The 21,117-nt window shown below is 43.6% G+C and overlaps 3 protein-coding genes across 5 annotated transcripts in view; 1 reads left to right on the top strand and 2 right to left on the bottom strand.

Moving 5' to 3' along the window:
- Positions 1-33: 33 nt before the first annotated feature.
- Positions 34-4,018, bottom strand: LOC134019101 (sodium/potassium-transporting ATPase subunit beta-1-interacting protein 3-like). 2 transcript variants are annotated; one of them, XM_062459645.1, is made up of 7 exons: positions 3,785-4,018; positions 2,884-3,021; positions 2,640-2,720; positions 1,998-2,195; positions 1,709-1,769; positions 960-1,025; positions 34-830 (listed from the first exon to the last, which is right to left on the bottom strand). In XM_062459645.1, exons 1-6 carry the CDS (start codon positions 3,836-3,838, stop codon positions 970-972), a joined length of 588 nt encoding a protein of 195 aa, XP_062315629.1. In that variant the 5' UTR covers positions 3,839-4,018; the 3' UTR covers positions 34-830; positions 960-969. The 2 variants fall into 2 exon arrangements, with proteins under 2 accessions (XP_062315629.1, XP_062315630.1); XM_062459646.1 differs by lacking the exon at positions 960-1,025.
- Positions 4,019-4,592: 574 nt separating this feature from the next.
- On the top strand, positions 4,593-14,268 carry si:dkey-70p6.1 (uncharacterized protein LOC570575 homolog). The gene is made up of 7 exons (XM_062459563.1): positions 4,593-4,955; positions 9,046-9,286; positions 9,388-9,445; positions 9,580-9,658; positions 9,875-10,434; positions 11,558-11,698; positions 11,836-14,268. Exons 2-7 carry the CDS (start codon positions 9,153-9,155, stop codon positions 12,376-12,378), a joined length of 1,515 nt encoding a protein of 504 aa, XP_062315547.1. The 5' UTR covers positions 4,593-4,955; positions 9,046-9,152; the 3' UTR covers positions 12,379-14,268.
- Positions 14,269-16,053: 1,785 nt separating this feature from the next.
- Positions 16,054-21,117, bottom strand: part of uckl1a (uridine-cytidine kinase 1-like 1a) — a 6,126-nt gene continuing 1,062 nt past the window's right edge. For both annotated transcript variants that reach the window (XM_062459554.1, XM_062459553.1), the window contains exons 2-15: positions 20,182-20,366; positions 19,981-20,087; positions 19,221-19,391; positions 19,020-19,091; positions 18,710-18,899; positions 18,468-18,529; positions 18,303-18,319; positions 18,048-18,146; positions 17,849-17,942; positions 17,672-17,734; positions 17,454-17,576; positions 17,121-17,228; positions 16,688-16,844; positions 16,054-16,514 (exon numbers count right to left, since the gene is read on the bottom strand). In XM_062459554.1, coding sequence (XP_062315538.1) covers positions 16,432-16,514; positions 16,688-16,844; positions 17,121-17,228; positions 17,454-17,576; positions 17,672-17,734; positions 17,849-17,942; positions 18,048-18,146; positions 18,303-18,319; positions 18,468-18,529; positions 18,710-18,899; positions 19,020-19,091; positions 19,221-19,391; positions 19,981-20,087; positions 20,182-20,366 — 1,531 coding nt within the window. In that variant the 3' untranslated portion in view covers positions 16,054-16,431. The remainder of the gene's footprint in view (positions 16,515-16,687; positions 16,845-17,120; positions 17,229-17,453; positions 17,577-17,671; positions 17,735-17,848; positions 17,943-18,047; positions 18,147-18,302; positions 18,320-18,467; positions 18,530-18,709; positions 18,900-19,019; positions 19,092-19,220; positions 19,392-19,980; positions 20,088-20,181; positions 20,367-21,117) is intronic.

Genomic DNA, 21,117 nt, shown 5'->3' with positions numbered 1-21,117 from the left:
TGGAATAAGGTAAACCGTGGCCTTTTGCCTTGCTTTTGTGGTCTAATGCATTTTCTATTTCTCATACCCTGGCAATTCCTACGATGCTTTTTATTAATAGATGTGCTGCAATTAGCTTGCCAACGTTTCATGACAGCTCAGTGCATTGATATGTTCTTCAGAACTATATGATTTGTTCACGAGTTATGTTGTTTTTAGCTAAGCAGTATTTTTTTTTTAAATAGACCCTCTTGAGGACTAAAATCACCAACACAAGGTGACAGGAAAGCTTAATTAGTTTGATTTAAACTCACTACTCAAACTCAAATCACAAAAAAAAAACTACAGCACACATTTACAAATGTCACAAGATAATAATGAGAAGGAAAATTTCACAAGGTAAGAAGAATCTTTTTTTTGTTGTTGTCTGTTTGCTATTTTCAATTCAAGAAAATGTTGCAGTTATAGGTCAGGCCCACAGTTGACTACTCCTTTACATGTGAGTACACACACACCACACACACACACACAGATGCTTGATAAAAGCACAGATTTCAGTCTATGATCTCTGCACAAATCTATTACAGTGCTTCTGTGTCTGTACCTACAATATAAGTTATGTGGGAAGTAAGTTATGAGAGAAGAACAGTTTTTTTCAGGAGTGCAACTCAATGATGTACAACACAGTATAGTGCAGTCCGGCTGTGGTAACATGTGGTAAGAGTGCTGATATAGAGGACGTTGTTTACATTTTTTAGTTCAGATTAGATCCCAAGCACCAGTATTTCATCTGCTTCTTCCTTCTTTGCCCTCCTGGCTGGTTCCTTGCAATCACCATCTTTATTTGTAGTCTAAACAAACAAAAAACACGAAGATAAAATGAGTGAGATAAATGAATATTTATACACAAGGCCCATTTTATAGGCCTGTATGTATTATTATATTTATAAGATAGTGTCTGAGCATATGATGTTACTTACAGTCTATAAACTAAAAGATCAACTGAGATGGTTTTGAAGGATGGTCAAATTCACCAATGAAATTAACTGCAAGAATAACAAAAGAAAATTAATTTGGATGAATAAAGTTTTCAACAGAAAAATGTTAAACTCAGACATAACTCAGCGCAATAAATAAAACGGTTGAGTGAGGCATGCATTGTATTGGTGGGCCTGAATACTAAAGTATGTATTTTTCTCTGTGCTAGTGTGTGTAACAATCAGGCCTCGCAGCCACAGAACACAGTCACCGGAGTACTGAGAGGGCAATCCCTCTCTCACACCTGCACACTGTTAGAGTAATCAGTCCACTCCCCTGCTCCAGTCCTACCAGTCACTACCGTCACTCCTAGCGAAGTCTTGTTAATCTCATGCTGACCATTCGGAGCAATTCTGACCTTGATACTTTGTAATACCGACCTTGTTTTTGCCCACAACATTGTCTCTGCTCTCCCTGGATTATACCAGGACGCTATGATCCCGAACTTGCCTGTCTAGTGGAACATGAGCTTGCCCTTGACTTCGTCAACCAGTCCTTCCCCGCCAGACCTGCGCTTGTCACCTGACTACCCTTTCGGATCTCCTCCCTTGCTCTGATTTATCTGTGTGTGACCTCTGCTTGTCTGACTACGTCTAATAAAGCCTTCACTTGGATCTGGTACCCTCTGTCCTGGGAGTCTGTCCGTTACAGTGTGTTTATGTGTTGACAGAATTTTGAACAATATACATACAGCTGTCTTCTTCTTCTGTGAAAGTACTGACTACATAGCAAGCGTAGACAAATCCCAGGAGCTGTAAACACAAATAACAGTTACACATCACATTGGCCCCTATTTAAAACATTTGCCATCCACGGATGCAATACAGAACATAAGTAGGCAAATAATTCATTTCAATGAATGATAATTTACATTATTATACAACACATTGTGTTGCAATGACAAGAAATTAGTCATCTGAGCAAATGTAGGAAAGTGTGTATGTAACATTTGTATTGTGTGTGTTTGTGAGTGTACTCACAGATATGAGAAGCTGTACAATGCAGTGGAGGACCTCTATGTATTGGTATTCTAGCCAACAACCTAGAGCAGTGACGAGCTCTGGGTTTTCCAGACTCTGCCACCCTGTGGCAGGGAGGTCTCTGCGCTCACAACTTGGCCCGTTTCCTTTCCACCAAGAGCGATGTGGGGACACCCCAAGAGACAGAATATCACTGTCCTGAAATGACACACCACAACCATTATCAATACGTTTTGTCAAAGGCAGTAATAGTGTGTTTTGTTTGGTACAAAGAGAAGGAATGAATATATTCAATAGCTGCTTTACCAACATTTTCTTAGGGGTGCTGCAACTATTCTATTCTCTAAAATTATTTTTATGCTTGTGGGGGGAAATAAATTGCAGTTTAAACAACAAAATACAGAACAGGTCCAAAGTGTTATTGCTAGAACAGCTCATCCACGAGAATGGTTACAACATTAATATGATTATTGAATTGTAAAGACCAGTAACCAACAGAGCCATGGGGTATCTCTACTGTGTTATTGTGGTTGCAAGACAATCCAATGGTGAGTTTGTGAAGAGGAGTTACAGGAACATATATTGGAGAGCACATAGCGGTTAGAAGCAGGTCTCTAATTATTAAACACACAGGGCCATTACCTTTGAAAGCCCTCCCAGGTCCAAGTACAGACAGCTGACAAAGACATTCCAAGCCACCCACAACAATGTCCAGAGCAGGTACTGAGGAGGTGAGGACATCAGAGGACAAGTTAGGTGAAGGCTGACTTATGACTTATCAAGTTCATCAAATAATTTGTAACAAAGAGCAAACAAATGTTGATATTTGCATCAGTGATGGAGAAATATTGTAATCTTAAGAGTCTGACATGACATTGCCACTCACCAGGACAACATAGCGGGGTCTGTATTGGATAGTACCAAAGAGACCTAAGATAACCATGATTATCTGCAGGAAGTTGATCATGATGGGCAACCACTGGTACCCAAGGAAGTCAAACACCTGCCTCTCCAGAGCAGTTATCTGAAAAAGTCAACATGAGAAAGGAGGAGAGAGTAAATTATATTAAATGGGTAACAAATTAGTATGCATGCATCAATGTATGAAGAAGTCCGTTTTTTCTTCTTCTATACTCTCAACTCATGATCTGAAGCAGTTGCAACCTGTTAGACAACCATCTTTCTCCTGTCTATCCCACAAAGCATAGTACTGATTTTTCAACCAAGTTGTCAAGGTTACTGAGCCATGGGGGGACAAAGCATGTTTCAGAGGCAGACCAGGGATGTGAGCCCTGTCCTATGAGGTTGCCTCTCAATCAGTCAGAACGGGGGGCAGGGTGGGAAGAAAGAGAGGAGACAAAGTAGCAGCAGCCTTTTAGAGTGGGGGTTGTCTGTTTCTCTGTTGAACCTCAACTGAATAAAAAAAAAAAACGTTTTAGAGTTGACCTAAGTAGGAGTGGTCAGGGACGGAGAACTAAAAATGATTAAATAAAAAATTGGTCATTTAATAATGAAATAATGTGGTAAAGCAGTATTAATAACGAGTATAAACTATTACTGGCCAGTAACTACTAGTATTTCTTTTCACATAGAAAGATAATAATCGAGTAGACTATCAACCAAAGGAAAATAATCTAAAGAAATACTGTGTGCACATGTAATCGTTTCTCAACAGCATAATACCAAAGTAATGGCTGAAAAATAAGATAACTGTAACACGGCTTTGCAGGTGTTTTTTTTGTTTTTGTTTTGAAAGTCGGAGCATCATGAGAGGAAAATGATCTCACCAACTGGAGAGTACAGAGGAAGATCAGCATACAGCGACCAGAACAGCACCCCATTTTCTCTGTATATAAGTCAGTCCAAGACGTGAATCGGAGTTGCAAACTGGTAAAAAGACATTTCAATTTCAAAAAGGAATTTATTTTAGTCCCATTTTCAAATGCGTAAACGAGGACGATCTGTATAGCGAGACACTGCAAGATGGACTGAGAAGAAAAACACGTCGTAGGCTACCCATGTGAAGCGAGGAGGGGGAGGGTAGAGGCAGGATTGAAGGAGAATAGGCCTACTCACTGATGCTCCATAGGTGGGGGACTGATAGCCTACCCTCTGCACTAGTGAAAAGAATCCAGTAGGTGGAGTTAGACAACTGGAAAGCCGAGAAGTTCGCATCTATGTCGGAGAATGGCACCAATGTGAAGGATTATGGGTCGTCATCGCTTGTCATATCCACGACCACGAGACAATGATATTAAGCAACTTAGATCATTTAAAAGCTCGATCGACCAATGCAGGCCTAAATGTATCATAACTATATGGTTTTATGGCCTACCTACCTGGTAACCTTCTTATTTGCTAAGGCCTATTGTTCCATGTGCATTGAATGTCCCCGTCCCATCTATTGGAGATTCGATAACCAAATATTTTAGGAATTATTTTATCCATACAAACATACTGCACAGCAGAAATGTGGCTACTACAAACCATGAGACATTTTATTTAAACTCCATTCATTCAATCCCCGACACTTCTCAGCCCTTCCGATTGATGACGCTAGACGCAAAAGACAAAATCATAATTGGGGGTCTCCAGTTCTCTCCGTCACATGGAACCACAGCCATGCCGAGGAATTGAGAGCAGGCTATAGGGATGGAGGGGGCTTAAAAACTGTGGAGGAGACTATCGGTTCGACATAACATTGGGCGGAACATAGTCGTTTGTGTACTTGCTTTTCTCTTCGGAAAAGGAGACAACAGGGCGCGTGAGGGATTGGGGGCGTCGTAGAATGCCAAATGCAATGCTGCATTTATGTTTTCACATGAGAACGAGACCCAAGCAATCGACTTTGATTGATTATGCTTGCGGAGAGTGCATGGTCCGAGTGGAAGCAGAAATTGAAGAAACCGACCAAGGTAGATGCTGCGCGCCGTCGCGCCTCCAGAATCTTTGAACTGAGTAAGTAACGCAATGGTCTGCCCAAATGTCGCTGTCAGCCTGGGAAATACCCATCTCTTCCCATAAGTGCATATATATTTAGTTGAATGTACTTCAAGATACGCCTAATAATGCATGGTAGGTATATATTTGGTGCTCCAGCAGTTTGCACAGCTCGATTCTTTGTGTTCACAGATCCACCACCGTTACATCTGATAGCCATACGATTATTACAGACACGTGTGCAGGATTTCCAGTTACTGCATTGCCTTTTGTGATTCGACGTTGTTAACCAGTTCATCAGAAGACTTGACTGTTATTTCATGTGTGGAACATTCAAAGAGACGCCTTCCGATGAAATGTAACTGATATCACCTTGTATTTGAGTCGACTGTGTGAATCATTAAGGATAATTAACATTAGACCCATATCATTAATGGTTTGCCCCCTCCCATCCCTCTTAAAAGGTGGTGTGGGGGACTGGCTTTGTCGTGTGCGTTGCAACCTGACCTCAGGGACTCAACGCTGCGCGCATACATTTCGCTTTGATCTTCAAATGATTCAGAAATGCCTTGATGATCACGGAAGAACCATCAAAATAAAGATCAACTGCTTTTTATCTGACAAGTGTTTCTAAGTGATGGTGGGAGCACACAGCATCAATTTGAAGCTTATTTGCACAGATAAAATGGCATTCGTGGTTAATATCGCTACCTGGGCATGCCACATTCGACTTTCATCTCTAACCCTCTGTTCACACCCAGGTTTGCCTGTCAGCTGCTATCACTGGGTCCGCTCTGTGTTTTTATAACCTGTTGTGTACAGAATCGTCGCCGTTTGAGATGTCAGGGTTCTTTCTCACTGAAGAGACGGGAAAGCCCGTTCTAACCGCGACGTGGTAGCATGGGCGCGAATCATTAAACCACAAATACCGTATGATTGATTCTCAATGAGGGGGTTGAAGAGGAAATATAACAACCCCTCTTGATGCAGCGCCCTTGCGTGGGTTTATTCGTAGAATAAATGTAAGTAGGATTTGGGTTGGTTTAACACTACTGTCAAGTGAATAGAGATCAGAGATTTGGCTTTCAATGTTAGCACCAGTGAGTGCACAGGCAACCCAATTGGAGTTCAATGAAAGACACTCACAAGACAGTCACGCAGTGGGCTAAGCTTGTCTCATAATTAGCCTATTCATAGTACCTGTGGATGAATAAATTAGACATGCAAATACACATGAATGTTACAACCTTTTTGAACAATGCACATAATCATGCAATTTTTCACACACCAAAGACGTTGGTCTTGCCCTCCCAATACTCAATAACAACTTTTTTTCTTGCAAGCTAAATAAGGAAAGTGCCCTAACTCTGAGGAGAGAGACATTTTGGGGGGGCACTGGACACCTAGATTTGAGGCAATAGAGACAGAATAATTTGGATGGTTTTGATGACTAATTCCAGTTTGTTACTTCTCCTCTCACCCCCCGACCTGACTCACCCTTCCCCTGGGCTGTACAGGTAGGACAACAACAGGCCATGCGTCTACGAACAGGGACATGCGGAGGAACATATTTCATCTGACTGTTCTGGTTCAAGGGCTCAGTGTTGTGAGTGCCGTAGACGGGGGGACGTGGTCCATGGCTTGGGAGAGGGCTTTTGTTTAGCAGGCAAGCTGCTGGTGGAGGGCCATTTCACTGCTCTGCTCTGAGAACTATGTCCAATTGGTTGGCTCGGAGAAAGCTGCTCCAGGGCCAGAGATTACACTGCAGTGCTGAGGCGTCACTCTGCCTGAGCACCGCAGGGGGAGGCAGGGGGATAGAGAGATAGAGAGCTACTGAAACCGTGTGTGAGAGAGAGAAGAATGGGTGGGGAAGTGGACAGACTGAGACAGGAGAGTAAGGCAGGGAAACCTAGTTGTTAGAATATGACAGGCTCTTCTCATCATCAGCTTTCTTTTAGCTTCTTCAAACACCTGCCACAGGATACCCACGCACAGACTGATGTGCCTGGCTGTCTCTCTCTTTTCGTCTCACCCTGCCACCCCCTGCTTTTCTCCCCTTCACCATGCTCCTGACACTATCTCTTCTTTGTTACAATTAGAAACTCATTCAGATATAGAAAGACATACATTGGTCAACATTGTGAATTAATATTATATTCAGAATAGGTTCAAACCTCCAAGGTGTCAATGTTATAGACATGGTCATGAAATATAATGAGATTGTAGAGGAACGGACAGCATGCCAAGAACATCTGAACATTTGATTGGAAGCATTGAAACTCCATCTTTTTCCCTAAACCCCCTACTGTTGTGCCATGCTATAAATTGTCTGTTAGTTGGCATTACTGGAAGTAGCTAAAGTGAAGATGTAAATGTTTTAAAGTGTGTCGTCCTAATATGTTCATTGGATTACCAAGTGTTCGCACAAAAAAAAGGATCAGAAAAAAAATTCTGACTAAGGTGTACTAATATTAATCATAACATATACGTCTGGAGTCAAGGAAAGCACTGCATGTTTTTGTACTTGGTCTAGGCAACTGCACCTAACATGATTTTTGGAGGCATGAGAATGAATGAATCCTCTTCCACCTGGTTGTACAATGTATCAAATATTCCTTCATAGGATTCTACAGATCACCAAATGGCAATACTAAGGCTGATTTATTTGAGCTGCTTCAGCCATTTTGGATTACCACACAAGTATGCTAATGAGGTACAATACCATCCATGTTAGCACATACCAAATTGGCACATAGGTTGTAAAAATCCACTGCATTGTGGTAAAGGCACTTGATGCTGTACAGAAATAAATGTAAGTATATATATTATTTTGTCCTTGAAATATGTTGTACATATCTGTTAAAGACAAGTAGGACAATGTACAGTAGCTGTTGGCAAAGAAGGATCTCTGTTTGGAAGCCCTTATTTCCATTTGGTAGTCCATCATTCAGAGCCTCATCTGTTCTGAATGGGAGAGGACGATGTCAGGACATCACTCATAACCCCAATTGTCATAGCACACTTGCTCTTCACTTGATAGTGTAAAACTGAAGGATTCCCTCTATTCTCTTTGGATATAGATATCCTCTGTTTCACACCAGACTGTAAAACAATTATACTTCCTTGTCTGTTTCACCCCAGACTGACTGACAACACTTTGCTGTGACTCAGCAATCATTTTCATATTTATGCTGTTGTGCAAGAATTATGAAAGCATTGGACAGATCACAATAAACACAGGGAGTAATCTCAGTTGCTCATCTTGTTATGTTTGTCAGTAACTGTGTGTGTGTGCGTGTGTGTGTGTGTGTGTGTGTGTGTGTGTGTGTGTGTGTGTGTGAAGCATGCAGACCCACAGGGTACTCTGAACTGTCACCAGATACCTGCTGTCAATATGAGATATTGTTGTTCTCCTTCCATATCCTTGGCCTACAAAGTTATTTTGCGGTTCATCTGCTGGTTGCAGGATACAGGTGAGATACCTGATGTGTGTGAACCTGCCAGGGTAATAGAAGATCAAGCATCCCCTCAAACCCTCAGAAGCTGGGGAGGAGACAGATGCGGGTGAGAAACAGAACAGTCAAAGGAGAGGAAAACATGGAAGGCAGGAGAGAGGAGGACTGAGCTAAGGAGGGGTGGAGAGACTGGAGGTTTGCCTGGGTTGGTTGAAAAAAGAAATACTGTCAAATACATACCCTTTCAGTCTAATCAGGTGCTAGGCAAAGAAAGGGAAATATATTGTCATCTGCTGTGATACATGGTTCCGCTGTTTGTTGTGCAGCACCAACAAACAGCACTTTGTTTGTGCTGTTTGTGCACTTTGTTTGTGCTGTTTGTGCTCCCACTGTGATAGGACACACAAGTTTGTGTGTCCTATCACAGTGGGAGTCTTTGGCTTGGCCTCGTTCCTTGTGGCCTGAGTTTATTTACACTTGTGTTGGCATTGGTTAATAGCAGTTCCTCTTTTCCTTTATACGAAGTTGTAACATGTTCCTTGTCTGTTTGTTTGCCCCAGTTCTGCTGACTCGCTGTTCAATGCGCTTCTGTAAAAAGATCAAATGAGCACAGTATCAAGCAACCTGTACTCTCTCCCTCCTCTCTTTGGTAGATCCCAGGGAGACTGTGGCGCTTCCCTGTGTGCATGTGTGTAAGGGTGTGAGTGTGTGTAAGGGTGTGAGTGTGTGTGTGTGAGAAAGCGAGCGTCAGCGCTCCCACATGGCCTCCATGCAGGACGGGCTGAACTTCACTGCTCCTCCCTACGGCAAGGTCCTGCTGCTGGGCGCTATCGCTGCTGCCTCAGCCTTCGTTGTCACTATCCTGATCGTGGTGCTCTGTGTGGGTTGCCAGAGGTGAGAGCCCCCCCCCCCAAATATTACACCCCTAAACACACATACTCACACACAAACACACAGACAAGGTTTAACATACTGTAATTGATATCTTTTTTTAGGAAAGGGAAGGCTCATAATGTTTCCGGCGAGGGTGGTAAACACAGGTTGATGGACATGGTGAGCATTAATCTGCAAATCCTTACTGCAGCCCCCTACTCTATCACTGGCATGATACTTTAACATGTATGTATCTGTGGACTATAGAGACCCCCCCTCCCCCCCCCTCTCATGGCTGGTCTGTGTGTTCTCAGGGTATACTCAGGCAGTCCAAGCTGCGCTCCATCAGCAAGTCGGACACTGAGATGAACAAGCTAAACTGCAATGGCAAGAGTGAGTTCAACATTTACTTGTTGGGGTTCTAAAATCTTCAAATGTTCAGTCAGTCCCAAACACGTGTGACACATTTTCGGTAAAAAAAAAAGAAAAAAAAGATCTTCTTCTTTTCCCAGACAACGTCCTCATTCGCATGCCCCCTGTTGATACCAGATGCTGTGAGCTGCCAAGGAGCTTGTTTCTAATTGACTATGATGTCTGTTTGCTTTACAGAGGCTTCTAAAAAGAATCGTCCAGCCAGTATGGATCTTCTTCTGCTGCCCAGCCGCAGGTCCAACTCAGACCTGCGCTCCCAGGGCCGCCAGCTGCCCCAGATTCCCTCGGGCACCGGAGAGGACGGGGAGCACACCTACTCCGAGGTGGGGCACCGCTCCTCTCCCAAACGTGGGACTGACGATACCCTTTACGCCATGGTTGGCAGGGCTGGGCAGACGGACACTCCAGCCCCCCCGGCTGTCCCTGCCAACACCCCAGCACCCCCTGACCTAGATGGGGATGGGGTGGAAGGGGGGCTGCCTGAGCAGGAGCCAGTGGCCCAGGTGATGGCTCCACCCCACCCCCAGGAGGCAGCAGAGTACGCCTGTGTCCGGAAGCTGCGCAAGGCAGACAAAGCCCCCCAGAAGAGGGATAGCGGGACGGATATGGGGGAGCCACCGGCTCCACCCCCACGCCACGCCCCACCATCACACCCTGCCCCTCCACCGCCACACCCTCATAGCCAGAAGATGCCCCGTAAGAACATGGAGGCTTTCAATCTTCCTAGTTTCCCCAAGGTTAGTGACCCAAATATACAGTGTGAAAATGATTAACAATGATTGATTGAGAAGTTCTATGTGCCTCACGTTAGCCAAGTGCACATATATACATGTTTGCACACAACCTCCATGTGTGTGTTTTGTGTCGTGCTGTGTGTGTGCATGCAGAGAGTATACATTAGTGTTCACGGTATAGATTTCTGTTCTCTCAGCAGTGCCTCTCAGTCTTGGTGGATGGAGTATGAATGACGCAATTCATTGAAATACACTTTAGTAGTGCATAGACAATGCTGCTTATAGTAATGTCGAACGCACAGCAAGCTGCATCATTCATTCAGCAAATTTCAATATAATATGTCAACAAATATGCACTTCTCAAAGCTGTTGGGAAATGCAGTATTTTTTAAATGTCAAATATTCCATGTGTCTCAATATTATGCAAATTGTCTTTGCATAAACCGCCTTGATCCTTGATCACCTCATATTCCCATCTGCAAGGATGTTGAAGCAAGAAGGGATGCACATTAATATGAATACTTACTGTATATATATATATATATATATATATATATATATAGCATATGTTCATCTGCTAGTTACCATGGTGTTTTGTTTAATGACGCTATGGCAGTCAGAGGGAACACAACTCATGTCATAGCGTGCCTGTTTCCAGGCCAGGGATCTGTATCTGCGACCTGATGGAAGCAGTGTGAAGAATGGGTTGAGGGGGTACTTGCTCTGCACAAAATGATTATCTTGCCAAACCATTATGGAGTTGGTTCCTATTGGAGGCAGTTAACATGTTGAAGAAACTGGGGGAACATGTAAGCCACAACAGAAGGTGGGGGAGAACAGAAAGCGCTTTGAGTTTGCAGATGGCGGAAAATCTTTGTTGGGATCGTCTGTGGATGTCAGTGGTGTGCTGTTCAAAGCTCAGTTTATTGTCCGGGGTTAGTCTGAGGTATCTGAAGCACTACACCGTCTCAACAGCTTCATTAATGATGCAGGTGGGGTTGTGGGTGGAGCTGTGCTGTGTGTGCTGGAATTGTTAATGATCAGTTCTGAAAGTGCATGTGGGATTGGCAGAATACTTATTATAACATTGGGTGACAAATTCCTCGCTTTTCTGATTGGCTGACAGGAAGCAGTATTTATGGGTAATGGCGAGCAGTACATCTGGAAGCCTCCAGAAGATGATGACATCACCATGCTCCAAAACAAGCCTTTAGGCCCTCTGAGTCCTCACAGTGGAGAGAATATCATACAGCCATCCACAGCTGTGGTGAGTCGGGATGGAACGAGAGCTCTTTGTTGTTGTTTACAATGCACAAACTATCTGTGTTTGTCTCTTTGTGTGTGCAGAGTCTGTATGTTCATATCTGATTTATTTGTACTGAGTGTGTTCCTGTTGGCCTGCAGGTTGCAGAGATGTACTCAAAGGTGTGCAAGCCGGGTAAAAAGAAGAGAACTGTGCCTGGGTCTCCCCCAGCCAACAGTGGCTTCCGGACCTTGGGGCGTGGCGACCGGGAGCGAGATGGGGGGTTCAGTGTGGTGGTCAAGCCCCAGACATGGGCCCCATTGGAGGGAAAAGCAGTTGGAGGACCCCCCGGCATATTGGATGACCACTGTTATGAGTCCATTGGGACGGAGGAATGCGATGCGGCCTATGAGGCCATGGATGGAGGTGGCGGCTGGAAGCGAGAGAGGCCCCCCAACACCTGTGCCACACTGCGGCCCCGGAGGAAGAAATCCCAGCAGCCCTTGCAGCAGCAGCAGCCTCCGCCACCACCACCTACGCAGCAGACCCCCAAGTTACAACACCTGCCCGCCAAAGCCCTTCTGCTGCCAGGGGAGAACCTCTATGAGAGCATTGGGGACCTGAAGCAGGGCTCCACCACCTCCAGTACCACCACCATCTTCACCTTCAACGACGGCATGGAGATGTACGTCACAGGGCTTTAAGGCTGACCTGTGCTATGACACCTCATCCCCGCACAAAGAACAGCACAGGGAGAGCAGGTGGAGAAGCCTCTCATGCTCACTCACGCATACTGTTTACATTTGAGTCATGACATCCTGCCTTTCAGAGCCTACAGAGGCCTTAGGGCAATCGAGTTGGCTCGATGACCTGGGTTACAGAAGTCCCTGGATACAATCTATACCTTAAAATGAATCCAAAGGTAGTAAACAAAACGAAAAGAGCACAACACTATGACAGAAGTTGTTTCTGTATGATCATTGTAGCACTTCTATTTTAATGCTGTGTATAGCACAATTTAAGGGAAAAGCCTAAATGATTCCCTATTGTAGTGGGTAGACATTGTCCTTGTCTAACCTGGACCCCAATTAGGAAGTAGCACAGCATTGTGTTCACTCCTTTGGTAGCACTTAGTCTGGGTGTGGCAGACCTTCCCTGTAGTTGGTCAAGATGTGAATCTGGAAGGAATTGAAATGATAATCTAAAGAAGATAAATATTAATCAGAATACTTGAAAGCTCAGGGACCAAGAGTAAAATGAGAGTATAATTACAAAATTGCACACATTTCGCATTCCTCCTAAAATATATAGAAATAATTTTGACCATATTCATATGAAAAGAGGCCAGATATTTTACCCTTTTTCATATTATGTTTCATATTACATGGACTACAAAACTGTCTCCACTGCCGTCTGTAAATGAAGTGTTTTAATTTGTCTATCCTGTTTCTGCACTTTGCCTGCTAAAACTTGCATGCTAAAAAAAAGAAAGAAAATCGAACAAAAAAATCAAGCACCGTCACGTGATACCTATATTGAATGGTTTCTTTTTTTACTGTTGTTGACTGTTTAGTTATTTTAGCGTTGCTTTGTATCTCTTTGAGAGAACTATGTTAAGTAGATTCAGCACATGTTTGGTCACTGAGCCTGTGGCTGTGAGTGGAGTCAGGTTCCTCTCCGCCCACATCTGTGGCTTGTTAACACAAGACTATCAGAACTGCTTGGGTCAGACAGGTGGAGGCTGGCCACACCTCTCTTCCTGCTCCATCCTCAGTATCAACACAGTGGACCAATCAACCTGCTGTGTGGTCATACGGGGTCACACCCTGCTGCAGCCGTGGAAGCTGGTTAACCTGAGAACTACTACAGTAGCAATCTTTGTCTTATTGCTCTAATGATGAACATACTTTTTTCTGTCTCTCACTCACTCACTCACTCTCTCTCTCTCTCTCTCTCTCTCTCTCTCTCTCTCTCTCTCTCTCTCTCTCTCTCTCTCTCTCTCTCTCTCTCTCTCTCTCTCTCTCTCTCTCTGTCAGTGATGTATTTTGGAAAAATATGGAACAAATAAACAACAAGACAGTGACGTGAGCAAAAGACAATACTAAGGTATAGTTGTTGTTGTTGTTGAGGAGAGTATCTTCTAAACTTGGATACTAAAGAGGAATTTATTTGACCAAATATCCCCAGCACACAATGTGATTATTCTGTATGTTGATGCAATGTGTATGTACGTTACAAAAGAGAAAGAATAATAAATATATAATTGGTGTCAAGAAATCTATCTTTTACTATTATGTTTGATTGTGTTTTTGGAATGACTTTGTCTGGTTACAAAAACGACAAAACAGCTACATTGTGAATTTTGATGTTTTGTTTGTTAATTTTGGAGCCATTTAAGCTATGGTGTGTTCTTTGAAAGCCCAGCTAAGTTTAATGTGGCAGCTAATGTTGTGTGTTTGCTATTCAGACTACAGGGTCTTGTACTCGAAGCGTGTAATTAAGTGCTAAGTGCAAAAGATTGTAATGTTTTATATCAAGATTACTATTCATGAAAATGTCAGTCAAGTTTATACTTTTGTAATAAAGTGGCACTTAAAAAAAATATGACCTCTTTCATAGTTTCACTTTTTAATCCATCCTACATGTGCCTTAAAACCGAATTGCTTCTTTAGGCTAACTGAAAGTAGTTGCAATAACTACTAACTTTTTCAGGCCACAACACAGCTTAAACAGATGTCTTCCCAACAATCCAACCATATGATCAAAGCCATAAATCAAACACACAGCATTCTTTCTGATGCTCCCTCTACACCAAAGATACGATTCTTAAGGTAACATTAGGCAGCTCTGAAATCTGTTTTTACAAAGTACAAGACAATGGATGCTGTTACAGACGAATTCTTATTGCTTCAAAGGCTAACTGTAGCTTTATGAAGACAGATCGTAAATGTTAGAATGAGTGTTAATTGTTGAAGTTGCCCAAAATAACCAAAATTGTAACGAACGACTTAACCAATTATTTTCACAGGGTAAATAATGCACATAGGCCTACATGTCATTTTAATATTCAAGCTTTTTTTTTCAGTTGTCGCATTTAAGTTCGACCTAATTATCCAAATTCAGTAGCTTATTTTTCCTCTTGTTTGTATGCATGCTCTTTGTGTATACGAATATCCATATTTGTGTGTGCGTGTGTGTGAATAGTGGGGTCTGCGTCTGAGTAGCTGTAGAAAAAATAGGTCACCCTTAAAACAAAAAGCTTGCTGTCAACATCGCAACCTTCTGCTGAATTTTCATTGGTGGACTTGTCTCCATAGTAACAGGTTAACCTTGAGGCAGTAGTCACATGGGCAGGCAAGTCTTTCGCTGTCTTCGAGAATACAGCATGCATCGCATGACATCCGTGATCACGGTGTCACCCAGTCTGCGAAGGTTGAGAGATAACCCCTTAACAGATCTGTCTTACGTTTCCGTCTGATCACCAATGGCTGTAAAGTACATATATTTAAGCTATATGAAATGTCTATGGTTATTTAGAAACCAATTAAATCAATATCAACAGCTTACTAAGTATAGAACACTAAAAGATAATGCTAGATTTGTTGTATTCATCATAAAATAAGTATGTTTTAATGTACACATAGGTCAACAGTGGACCTATATGTCGGCACGTTTGTTGTTTTTGTTTTTATGTATTTTGTAGGGAAAGGCCTTGGAGATTGCGGGGTTTGAGTGCATGTGATGCAATTTTTTACAAAAACTGCACAACACACTAACTTAGGTTAAGTAAATATTACCTGCTGTAGGCCTACGCATTATATGCATTATAACAGCAAAATACCATGTTATCAAGGGAGGGTGTGAAACCATTCAATGGCATTGAAATGTTGAGCAATTTCATCTTCTTTATGAATATAAATATACATCTCATTGACAATGAAGTGAATGGAACCTAATACTTATTCATATGACAATACTGTCTATTATATGGTTGGAAACAACAGAGATAAAGTACTCCAAACACGTCGGCAGATAATATGAATTAACCATAGTGGCCCCTACAGGTCAAGCAGCACCTTGCAGGGGCCATAGTTTCACCTGTGCCTGACACACCACATATCCAAACAACCTTAGTATGTTTTATTTGTGAGATGCGTGTGTGAGCGAATCCTATTTCCTATCAACGTGTGTCAGAACTGCCAGTTGACTGAGTTGTCTGAATGCTGCTGTTTTCAGTCCCACATCACCAGCCACAGCAAATATCTCCACGTCTGCTTAGTGCATTATTTCTGTACACTGTTCACTAAGCTGTTGGATACTTGTGTATACAGTATCACTATCCACTATGATGAAGGATACTGGACACCTCTCATTTGGATTCATTTCAAATTTATTATAAACATTTCAACCACTACTGTAGCTAAGATGACATGATTCGTATTCAAAATCACACTTGAGTCAGTTTCAGTAGGTACTATAAAGCAACATTACATTAACTTCATTCTCAGAACATTCAGAGGAGATCCAACTGATTCCGTTCAGTCATTCCCAGACACAGATAAACTAATCTGAAGAGAGAACTACTATGTCTAATAAAATCGCTACAATACAATACAAAATATCTTCATATACAGTATACAGAATATTGACTTTGTATGTTTATCTTTGTATGTGCAGAGTACGACCTGAGGGGAATTAGGAATAGCATGGTTGTGTATACCTGAATTGAAACTCTCCCATGTTAGGTTTAGAATGTGTTAGCATGAGGTTCTCTCCAGGTCCTCCTCATCACTCCAACAGGACGACCCATCTGTCCCAAAGTAGCGATCTCCAAAGTCACCTTTGACAAAACAAAGACACAGAGTGAGATACACTGTTGATAACAGGTTGTGATATAAGAGCAAAGATGCAAGGACCAGTGGTCACACCTCTGTGTTCAAGTGTAGTTCAAGACCAGAGCTTCAGTAGACTTCAGATATGTGGCCCATGTGTCTGTGTGTTAGCTGGACCTACCTATCCCTGGGATGACTTGCAGCATGTTGTCTAGACTCTTGTCCACGGCTGTGGTGATGATCTTGACCTTGGGGAAGGCGTAGGCCACAGAGTGCACCCCCAGCTCCGCCATCAGCAGAGACACCAGGGCTATCTTACTCTCCTGAACCTCATGGTCCTGCACAAACAGCGCGATCACAGTAATCAACATTATTATTGATCACGTGACTCCACCTTGTGTAAAGGTGGAGATGGTGAATTTGTCCTCAATAATTTATCCTATGTAAGTAGAGCCCATAGTTTTTCTTCTTTGCATAGAAACATTTTGAGTAGAAAAGGTTCAACCTTGGGCTCTATCAATGCCTACTTGTATTTACCATGTTAACATAGGTTACATTAGGGAGCTGATAGGTGGGTCATGTTCAGGGGTGTGTATGTCAATGGTACCACCCACCAGTAAGACCCGTACAGCCATCATGGCTGCAGCGCCTGTAGACACGGTGCTGTCCATCAGGATGACATGGTCCTCACTGATGTCTTTGGGCAGACGCAGGTAATGCAGCTGGCAAGGCCATGGAGAGAAGGAGGAGACACAGGGTTACCATAGAAACAAAATCAGGAAGGGGCAAATCTAGTTACCAAGGAGACAACTCCGTGAGGTGGAATAAAATAGAAATAAATAAGAGATTTTTTTGCATTTTTATTTTGAAAATGAAGCAAACACATAGTCACGTCAGAGCGGTACCTTTATAAATATCAGACTTCTCTTTCTCCCTCACCCGCCTACCTCTGGTTCTCCTGAGTCCAGGTTGGTCTGGATAAGAATCTTCCCGATACGGACATCCTTACACACAGCTCTCAGGGCAGGCTCCATGGTCTCCCCTGCCCGCAGGATAGACACCCCTGTGATCTGAGCACAGGAACAGGCTTAGCATGAGGATGAAAACTTAAAGGACATGATGACGGATGTTTCCCTCGAAGGAGTGGCATGGGGGTGTAACTCACCCCTTTCCCACTGTAGCTGCGCCCCTCATACTCCTCGCCTTGTGGAGTCTGCACCCTGCAGGACTGTCACAGAGGGGAGCACAGCAGAGTCACACACATGCATGCCCCTCACCATGTCGCAGCCAAACACAGCATGTCATTAGGTAAACACGTGTCCAGTCAAACACACATACACACCTGAGTGGGTAGAAATGTTAAGGCATGCTCAATGAGAAGGCGCATCAGTCTCTTCGAGTAGAAGATGAACTCGTCTCGGCTAGTTTCCTTATTCCTTCATGGGAGAGAAGGAAGAGAAGCATAGGGTTGTTGATGAGCATCAGTACACAGAGCCGGGTCGGAGGTGCCATGTGAGCATGACAATCTGGTGGTGTCTAACCTGATGATGGTGTGTAGACCTTTGACCTGGGGCGTACTTTCTAACACACTGAGAGTCTGGGGGAGGGGCTGGGTCTGTTGGGCTGATGCCAACACAGCTCTGGGACCATGGATAGAAAGATAAAGAACGAGAGAGAGAGATTTGTGTGCCAGGCATGTCATTTAAATAAACAATGAATCACAACTACAACATACAGTACAAGCTAGCTGGAAGGTACCATACACAGGAAAGATCAGGAGAGATGTTCAGGCTTACCGTACACTGAGCTCACGCTGCATAGAAGGAAACACAGAGAAAGGGAGAGAGAAAGAAAGAGATATTCTGAAGGAGACATACTGGGAAATCTCTTTATTACTCTGCCACAGGGTGGCGCCCTTCTCTGATGAATCAGAAGGCTCAGTGCTCCTGTTCCTGACTCACCTCCTCCAGCTGACTGTGGACATGCTGAACAATCAGATCAATGGCCACCATGTTACCTCCACCTATGGAAAAGAAAGAGGGAGAGAGAGATAGAGAGAGAAAGAGTGAGAGAGAAAGGGAGAGAGAAACAGGAGAGGATGAAGTGGGAACTGGGAAAAAGCCAGGCTGTTATTGCAGGGTGACTGTGTAGACACAGTTCAGTAGTTCTGCGGATGTATCGACCGCCAGGCACCACCACTGACCTCTAGGCACCACTATGTCAGCCAGTCGCATGGTGGGCTCAATGTACTGCTCGAAGGCTGGCTTCACAAACTTGTTGTACTGCTTGATGACCCCCTCAATGTCCCTTCCCCTCTCGGTGATGTCCCTGCGCAGTCGACGCACCAGACGGATGTCTGAGTCCGTGTCAACAAAGATCTTCATGTCTAGCAGCTGCAGACACACAGTACTGTAGCACTGAGAATACCTCTGACACTGTGAACTGGACGCAAGAGTGCTTGGCTTTTTCTTTTTGTGGACCTATCTTTGAATGTCAGAGGCCCTCTGTCTTACCTGCAGAAGCTCCTTGTCTGCAAATGACATGATTCCCTCAAAGATGATCACGCTGGCACCATATACCGTTTTCTACACCAAGGAGAGAGAATTTTGAGTTTGGTCCCCCACCAGAATATGCTTCACAGCATAAGCTGCTGCTCAAGTCCAATATTTAGATAGGCTTCCTCTTTGATATTTAGAGTGTGGTGCTGTGCTTACCCAGTCTTTCTGCCTCCCGTGTGTGGTGAAGTCATACACTGGGATCTTGACACTCTTGCCCTGTTTGAGTCTGCGCAGTGTGGCCTCCAGCAGCTCGAAGTCGAAAGCCCCAGGGTGGTCAAAGTTGTAATCATTACTGGCTGCCAATGTCTGCTCCTCAGGAGACAAGACCTACAGAGGACAGGATACTATCCTCAGCACACTGAAACTACAGCACATTCATGGAGATGGAAAAGGGACTCATGTCAAAGGAACGTCACCACTGAGGTGAGTGTGTATATGTGAATGGAAAACACTGTCTGTGTTCACTATTGGAAAGTTTGAATGGGAATATTGATATGTGTGAGTGGATACTTAAGGGCTGTTCTATAAAGAGAAAGGGCAGAGGGCATGCAAGGGATTAGTATGCCATGTGGGACAGACTCGGAATGAACCAAGTGATTAACAACATTAGCACAGTAGGATTCTGGATAGCCTGAATCACAGGTTCAAGCCAACCAACTTAAGACACAAAGATTGACACTTGGCGCCTCAAAACCAACAGGGTTATCTAGAATTATGGAAATGCAATAGTAATCACTACAGTAATTAGAATGATATTAGATGGTGATTTGGGGACAGTCAAATAAATGTTAAGGTACTGGTAGTGTATCCTCACACTCGCACATGTATATCAAATATGTTCTGAACACAGAGAAAGAAAGCAGTGGGGCTAATTGGAACTGAGGCCAGGAGCATCCTACACATTCAGACATGTCACCTTGTAGAAGGAGTCCATGGAGAGAAGAACCACCCAGGGCACATCCAGAACCTCGATGATCTTATTGGCCACTGTGGTTTTCCCTGAAGCACTTCCCCCACACAGACCTACACAGCCAACCGAGGTCCACGTGTTTAACTCAGCATCCATGGTATTGGATTAGCATTATATTGGTAACAATGGCATTCATTACCCACATACCGATGACAAAGGCCTCTTTGGACTGGGTGCCGTGCTCATCATACCAGGGGGGTCTGCCAGCGGTGTAGATGGTGCGTGTGCTGGTGCGGAGCAGCGGAGGCTCAGTCTTACTCAGGGACATGCTCTTCCTGCGGGGGGTGGTGATGGGGGGCAGGAGCCGGTCCAACGAGTCCTCCCCACTTCCACTGGAACAGACAGCATGGGCAGGTAGAAGCAGGTAGAAGCACTACATCACACTGAGCTGTTGATCAACACACTGGGGAGTTTGGCAAATGCTGAGTCATGCTATTACGAGTGTTTCCAAAACATTCATGTGAATGAGCGTATATTGACCTGATATTTTGTAAATAATGAATCTGTGCGAGGGATGTAGGGCTAGATCATTGTCCACAGACTAGTGACATGATATATGTAAACATGTTTGAAAAAAGCTGTAAGAAGAAGCTGTAGTTCCCTTCTAGATGGAGGAGAGAGCAGAGTATAGAAGTTGTTGATTTCATCCTTCTGAGGGAGGCTAATCTAATGTTCTGTGCTGTGCTGTACTAAAGCACAAGTTCTTACAAGCTCTGATTATAGTATTAATCCTACAGCCCTATTTACTATCAAGTAAAACTGAAGCCTAAATGTCAACTTAGTTTGCATACTTAGAGAACAGGAAATGTATCTCCTGTTCTAGCAAGTGGTTAAGACAACTGCCAAGCAAACGTCAGGCAAATTGTTAAAAGATTCTCCCAATGAAATAACCCCTGACAAACAGTTAGTTCAACCACAGTGGCTGAACTCATGTATACCCACCATTCATCCCACTGCAACTATAAAACACCTAGAGTTGGGAAGCACTGACCTCACCCAACAGACTCAACCCACTGAGCATAATGCCTATTTATAGCCCTTACTTTGCTTGCCTGATCACAACAAAGACAGCATTCATAGTGC

This window comes from Osmerus eperlanus, chromosome 4 (genome assembly GCF_963692335.1).
Source record: "Osmerus eperlanus chromosome 4, fOsmEpe2.1, whole genome shotgun sequence".
Taxonomy (NCBI): Eukaryota; Metazoa; Chordata; class Actinopteri; order Osmeriformes; family Osmeridae; genus Osmerus; species Osmerus eperlanus.
Note: the sequence above shows the minus strand (reverse complement) of the source record. Positions and strands in the feature narration are given on the sequence as shown.

Bases quoted from the DNA above. Each gene is read 5' to 3' on its own strand.
- LOC134019101 (XM_062459645.1), bottom strand. From the start codon at position 3,838: ATGGGGTGCTGTTCTGGTCGCTGTATGCTGATCTTCCTCTGTACTCTC. The intron at 3,022-3,784 runs GTGAGATCATTT...TGACTTTTTCAG, and splicing joins TCCTCTGTACTCTCCAGTTG to ATAACTGCTCTGGAGAGGCA. The intron at 2,721-2,883 runs GTGAGTGGCAAT...TCACCTCCTCAG, and splicing joins GACCCCGCTATGTTGTCCTG to TACCTGCTCTGGACATTGTT.
- si:dkey-70p6.1 (XM_062459563.1), top strand. From the start codon at position 9,153: ATGGCCTCCATGCAGGACGGGCTGAACTTCACTGCTCCTCCCTACGGC. The intron at 10,435-11,557 runs GTTAGTGACCCA...ATTGGCTGACAG, and splicing joins ATCTTCCTAGTTTCCCCAAG to GAAGCAGTATTTATGGGTAA. The intron at 11,699-11,835 runs GTGAGTCGGGAT...GTTGGCCTGCAG, and splicing joins TACAGCCATCCACAGCTGTG to GTTGCAGAGATGTACTCAAA.